This window comes from Mandrillus leucophaeus, unplaced genomic scaffold (assembly GCF_000951045.1).
Source record: "Mandrillus leucophaeus isolate KB7577 unplaced genomic scaffold, Mleu.le_1.0 Scaffold53, whole genome shotgun sequence".
Taxonomy (NCBI): Eukaryota; Metazoa; Chordata; class Mammalia; order Primates; family Cercopithecidae; genus Mandrillus; species Mandrillus leucophaeus.
Genome location: NW_012105697.1, coordinates 2514585 through 2521665, shown reverse-complemented (window position 1 = coordinate 2521665; position 7081 = coordinate 2514585). Strand labels below are relative to the sequence as shown.

The window sequence follows — 7081 nt, the reverse complement described above, 5'->3', positions numbered from 1 at the left end:
GGTCTTGAGCTTCTGATCTCAAATAATCCAGCCGCCTTGGCTTCCCAAAGTGCTGGGATTACAGGTGTGAGCCACCGCGCCCGGCCTCTACAGAGTTTTCTCATCTCAGTTAAGGGCAGCCAGTTGCAAATACATGTGTGTATAAAAAGAGCCTTTCTGCACGCTTCTCTTTCCCCAGCCACCAGCATCTGACCCATCACTCAATCCTGTGAGCTCTTTCCTCAATGTCTCATAACCTTCTGCGTATCCCCATCTTCACCCTGATGACCAAAACATGTTCTAACTTGTGTGTTTGCCATCTTCTCCCTGATGACCAAAACATGTTCTAACTTGTGTGTTTGCCCCTACTCTGATTCCCGCCTAATCCATTCTTTCCTGAGGGGCAAGACAGATTGTTCAAACACACACACACGGACACATACACATACACACACACTCCTAAATATGATGCTCCTTTGCTGAAAACCCTTTAACAGCTCCCTTTTCACTTAGGATACCCTCCAGAATTTTTCCTGTGACCCACCTGCCCCTGTCTATTCTGTTCCCTGCCTCCTCTCTCTTCTTACTTGTAACAGTCCCACTGCTATGCCCCTCCTTCTGTCTCCCGAGTTCCTGACACACCGGCCTCTCTCTGAGGAAGGGACTCCGTGCCTTCTGCCCCAGGACCTTTGCATATTCAGGTCTCTGCCTGGAATAGTCTCTCCTGACTCTTCAGCTGGCCATCTCCTATTCCTTACCTCAAATGTGACTCTTCCAGAGAGGCCATCTCCGAATCCCCACACTAGAATGTGTTTGTTTAGCATGAGAATTCCATGAAGACAGAACTATTTCTGTCTTTTTTCATCACTGTATTCCCAGCATCAAGCCCATGGAAAGAACCAGGAATTAACATTTGTGGATCAAATGAGGAAACGGGAACTCAGAGTTGTGGCAAGACCCAAGTCCTCTTCCCAATATACTCTTCGGTGTCTTTACGTTGCAAAGGTCTGGAGTCTCACTAGAATTATCTGACTACAGTAATGCTGACTTCCAGGCACTGCACAACATAAGCTCGTCAATGACATACAACTGTCCCATGAACTGGGGATTCTTGTGAGCCCCGTTGGTCAGATGAGGACAGCAAGGCTTGCAGAAGCAATGTCTCCCCAAAGGCACAAAGAATCAGTGATAGAAACCAGGATGCAGACACAAGCGTATCTCCAAGGGCGGGGGCTAGCAACCTAGACTCAGTCACCCCACCGTGTCCATCAAGGGAAATGTGAATGTCTAAATGGGAAGCAAGAAGTCCGTTAGACTTCAGGAGCTTCTCTCTGAATCCAGCCCACGAGAACCTCCCCAGTTGTAAGAAAGTACACAGGGGACACAAGGCGTGGCTGGAAGCATTACCTTCACGAGGAGTACAGGCTTCTGCCAATCCCAGGAAAAGCAGAATCAGCAGCGACATTTTCAGAAATGGCTCTGATCTGTGCATAGTGGGGCTGGGATTTGAGCTGAATGTTCTCCTCTCAGGATAGACAGGACTGTCTGATCACCCACCGTCTTCCCAGGCTCCAGGGACAAAACTAACTGCCCACACCTGCCCTCTAGCCTGCCTGGAGGCTGGCAGGTCTCCAGACCTGTGCCCACGCCACCAACTGCTGACCAAAGAACTGTATCTGCTTTTTCATCTTAAAGCAATATTTTAGAACAGTTTCGTGCTGAGTGTGATGCTTGTCATCCTATGATCTGCTGGCCAGATCTGCCTTCCTCCTGTTTTTGTAGGGTCTATGAGCTAAGAGTAATTGTTACATTTTTTAATGGTTGGAGGGGAAAGACAAAAGAAAATATTTCATGACATGAAAATTACATAGAATGTGAATTCCAGTGTCCACGAATAAAGTGTTATTGGAACACAACCATGCCATTTCACTATATATTGTCTACAGCTGCTTTCAGGCTACAAGGCTGAGTTTTGTAGTTGTGACAGAGACCATCTGGGCCGAAAAGCCTAAAATATTTACTGTCTGGCCCTTTATAGAAAAGGTTTGTGGACCTCAGTCCTAGACATACTGTAAATTTCAGAAAAACAACAAAGCAAGCAAACAACATCTATCGTATTTCTACTCAGACCTAAGTATTGCTTTTACGTTTTTGTGTACATTCGTTTCCAAAGATGTCTGCGTTAATTATCTCTAGCACTTACTAGCTTATGTACCCTAAGCAAGTTACTTAACCACCGTGTGCTTCATTTTCTTCATCTATAAAATTGGAATAATGGTATTTCTAATCTCATGGGATACTGTCATATCACGGCTGTATGATAGTAAATTTGTATTGTTGTAGCCATTAAGTTTGTAATAATTTTTCATAGCAGCCACAGGGAACTGTTTCCACTGGTAATTCTTAGAAATTGCTTGGACAGTCAAGAGCTTTGGCTGTTGGCGGGGATGTGAACTTGACCCAGAATCCTTCTGGACTCCTGGGATAAAGGTAGAGTGTAGAGACTGCTGGTCTGTCTCAGCTCTGAAGGCTTCTATGGTACTTCCGTCAAGCCTGATAGAAACAGAGGATTGTGTGTGGTCTCCTGGAAGGAAAGAGTTCCAGGTGTGGAGGGATGTCCACTCTTGCAGGGGTCTCTGTCCTGCTGCCATCTCTGGTACTATCTATGTTTCAATCCCTAGTACGAGCTGGACCATCTCATGTACATCAGGTACATCAGGGGACACCTCAGCGATCCTTCAGAGTAGGCTGGAGGGGAGAGTTCTTGTTGGCCATTTGCCATATTCCAGAGTTCCCCTCCTTTGTGAGCACGTGGTCCTGGCAACTCATCACTGGGAAAACGTGACACCACAGGATTTGTTATAACGAGGAGAAGAAACAAGGCGTGCAACGTGCAGAAGGCTTTTCACACCCTGTGCTATGTGGAAATAAAGACCACCCAATGAAAACAAGCAAAGGCTGTTAATTCAGAGCTTGCTATAATAAGGGAGTCAACTGACGCCATTTGTGTTTGCCACAGACTCGAAGGCAGGCAGGGTAGTGGGAAAGCTTATAGTGAAAGAAAGGGAAGGCTTCAGGAGTGCCTGATTGGAGGCTGTTGACATAAGGAGGCTGGCAGTGGCTAATTAGAGGCTATTGTGATTGGTTGGGGGAGCATATTTGGATTTTTCTGATTAGTCCTACGTTTTGATTTTCCGTCCTTCCTTAGCAGCCTCATTACCAGCACAGCTGTTTCTTTCCTTTATCAAATATAATCATAGTCCCTAACTCATAACACTAGGGTTTAAATGCAACAAATGCCTGGGATGCAGCCTGGGATGCAGAGCATCATTAATGTTCTTTAGCAATATCCTCTCTGCCAGACTGTGATTTGGGGACAGAGATGAGTCAGATACTGGCCTCACTCATGAGGAATTCATGCTTTAGGAAAGATCAGGATATCTCAATGTTGGCACAGCTGACATTTAGGACCAGATCGTTTTTGTGGTGGGGGCTGTCTTACGCTTTGTGGGATATTTAGCAACATCTCTGGTCCCTATCCATTACACAGTAGCACCTGCCCCACCCACCGCACACCAGCCACCACCGCCACCATGTTTTGGGAGCCACAAGTAGGAAGTGATGAGCTTTTAGTGCTCCTTACTTTATTTTTATTATAACTTATTTATGTTCAAGTTTATACGATTTAGTTTTGAGTATTGGGCTATGTGAGGCAAACAGCTAAATTGAGGAATTTTACCTCAGTCTAAAAATGTTTTAAATGTAGAAAACTGAAAATGTAACAATTGACCCTCATGATAAGCTGGCTCCAGTACACCTGTGTAATACCATTTTTTGTGTTTTTGCGTTTATTCTAACTGGTGTTTCACTGAATCTTTCTTGCACAACTTGCCATTTATTTATTTATGTATTGAGAGGGGTTTCACCCTGTTGCCCAGGCTGGAATGCAATGGCACGATTTCAACTCATCGCAACTCTCCACCTCCCGGGTTCAAACGATTCTTCTGCCTCAGCCTTCCGAGTAGCTGGGATTACAGGCACGCACCACCACACGCGGCTAATTTTTGTGTTTTTAGTAGACACAGGGTTTCAGCATGTTGGTCAGGCTGGTCTCGAACTTCTGACCTCGTGATCCGCCCTCGGCCTCCCATAGTGCTGGGCTTTTTTTTTTTTTTTTTTTTTTAACCCAACGTGATGTCTGTGAGATCCACTTATGTCTGTGTGGAGCGGGAAGTGGTGCTGGACCTGGAGACGGCAAAAAACCTGGTCATTATAGTCATGGCCAATCAGTTGGAACCACAGACACTGAGTCAATCCAGTGTGGATGCCAATCCCTGCCCCACCACACGATAGCCGGCATGAGTTTCTTCTTGCTACTATAATGAATTACCATCAATTTTGTGACTTAAAACGACATAAATTTATTATCATACAGCTCTGGCATTGAGAAGTCTGAAGTGGGGTGACCGAGCGCAAAGCGTTGGTAAAGCTATGTTCTTTCTGCAGGCTCTAGGAAGAATTTGTTTCCCTGCCTTCTGCAGCTTCTACAGGCTGCCCGCATTCCTGACGCCTGGTCGGCTTCTTTCATCCTCCAAACCAACAGCACGGCATCTTCAAATCTCTCTCCGGCCCTCTCCCATTTTCAGGCCAGCGATGGTCGGTCAAATCTTCTCGCCGTACATTGCTCTGATTCCCTGCTTTCATCATTCCGTCTCCCTCTGTTACCCATTTCCCTCCCTCTTTCACTGACAAGATCCTTTGTGATTACGTTGGACCTGCCCCAGTAATCCAGGATCATCTCCCCACAAGGTCAGCTGATTAACAATCTTATTTTTATCACGTCTGCGAGTAACACGCTCCCAGGTGCCAGAAGTTAGATGTGGGTATCTTCAGGGACAGTTGTTCTGCCCGCCACACAGATGCATGAACTTGCTCAATGGACTATATCCCTGAGCCTCAGTCTCCTCCTATTAATGATAGCAACATTTATTAATGATTATATTATTATGCCGTATCATTGTGAATTTTTTAAAGTATATTGAGAGGATGTGGAGAAATTAGAGCTCTTATCCATCGCTAGTAGAAATGTAAATTGGTATAGCCACTGTAGAAAATAGTTTGGCAGTTTCTCAAAAAGTTAAGTATAGGCTACCGTATAACCCTGAAAGTCCGCTCCTAGGTAATGTACCCAAAAGAATTCAAAACAGGTAATTAAACAAATGTTTACACATGAATGTTCACAGCAATGCTATCCACTGGAGTCAAAATATGGAAATGATTGGAATGTCCATCAACAGATTAATGGGTGAAGTGTGGTATAGCCATGTAATAGGATATTATTCAACTGTAAAAAGAAATCAAGTACTGATACGTGCTGGAACATGGGTGAACCTTGAAAACATTATGCTAAGTAAAAGCAGCCAGACACAAAAGACCACCTAGTCTATGATTCCATTGATATGTAATATCCAGAACAGGTAAACCCTTAGAGACAAAAAGTAGATAGTGGTTGCCGGGGACTAGGAATGGGGAGGGAAAGAGGAATGGCTGCTTACTAAGATGGAGTGAGGAGTAAGGAAGATGTTCTAGAACTAGATATAGGTGACAGTTGAACAACATTGAGAATGCACTGAAGGCCCCTGAATTGTACACTTGAAATGGTTAGTTTTACATCATAGGAATTTTACCTCAATTTAAAAATTTTTAAATGTAGAAAAATGTGTTAAAAGCTCTAAAAATAGCAATTTAAAAAATCCCTTGTCACCAAAACAAAACGAAAGAGTGGAAGCATAGGGACTGCGCATATTAAAAGTGACTACATTTAAAAATTAAGCCAGCGGCAGCAGCAGCATCTGAGGCTTCTACCAAGAAATTAATGGAAATAGTTCAACCCCTCTGTGCAGTTCCTGAGGCAATCCCAGAGCTCGATCAGGTGGGAGGGATGAGCATTCTGTCCCTGCCGCAGTGGCCGTTACACCCACGAGGCAGCGCCCACACAAGGGGTCTCGGCTGCAGCTGGCATGACCTGCTCAGCCACGCCAATGCTTCTGTGTCCTAGGCAGCCTGGCTTCCCAACCTCCAAGGAGTCCCAAGCCACTGGCTAGGCCCTAGAATAGACAACCCATGTCCTGGGCTCTGGCTGGCTCTCCAGTCAGCTCCTTCGTGTCTATCCTGGATAGAGGACCTCTTGGAGTCTTCTGTCCCCCACTGAACAGATAAGGGAACAATGGGTCAGAAGTGTAAGGGATTTTCCCAGAAGGGACCTGAAAAGTGTCATCAGATTTAGCCAGGCTCTGAAATCATAAAGGTATGGGATCAAAGCTCAGCTCCCTCCTCCTCCGGGCTCTGTGCACTAGGACAAGGATTTCTTTTCTTTGGACCTCAATTTCTCAAGGAGTAAAAATGGAGGTGTGACAGCAACAGCTGATACTTTTCCTAGCATTGGCTACGTCCCAGATGCTCTTCTAAGGGCCTTTGCCTGTAATAACTCCTACAACACTATGAGATGGCAACTGTTACTAGCTTCATTTTATAGATGAAAAAAGTGAGATCTAAAAGCATAAGGTCAACTCAAAATCACACCACTAGTAATTGGCAGGATTGGTATTCGAAGCTGTGTGTTTGAATCTGCAGTGCATGCTGTACACCAGCCCTGTCGAATAGAACTTTCTGCAGTGATAGGAATGTACTATATCCGGGCTACCCAGAATGGTAGCCACTAGCCACATGTGGTGCTGAGCACTTGAGGTGACGCTAATGCAACTAAGGAAATGAAGTTTTAATTTTATGTAATTATAATGCATGTAAATCGACATAGCTACATGGGCTGGTGGTTACCATACTGGACAGCACTGCTCTAAATCATGATACTAAGCTCCCTCTCAGCCTTATCAGACTATGTACCTAACAGGGTTGCAATGAGACTTCTGACAGAGCCGTGTACGTAAAAGCACCCTCTATGAACCAAGCAGTCTTGGTGTTGGGGATACGCTTTCTCTGACCCTGTGTGGTTTATAGTCTGGTATAGGAAGACAAGCAGCAACATTGACAGACACCTATATAATTTCATGTACTGGTCATTGCCGCAAAGAAACTAAAATAG

General features: G+C 44.9%; 2 protein-coding genes across 2 annotated transcripts in view; one reads left to right on the top strand and one right to left on the bottom strand.

Annotated features, from left to right (window-relative positions):
* Window positions 1–1537, bottom strand: part of LOC105551650 — a 37788-nt gene extending 36251 nt beyond the window's left edge. Inside the window, exon 1 of the mRNA XM_011996985.1 lies at window positions 1387–1537. Within this exon, the coding sequence (XP_011852375.1) occupies window positions 1387–1471 (85 nt within the window). The 5' untranslated portion in view covers window positions 1472–1537. The remainder of the gene's footprint in view (window positions 1–1386) is intronic.
* LOC105551651 (zinc finger and SCAN domain-containing protein 5A) overlaps window positions 1–7081 on the top strand; it is a 106525-nt gene that overhangs the window by 40292 nt on the left and 59152 nt on the right. The gene's annotated exons all lie outside the window — the stretch shown is intronic.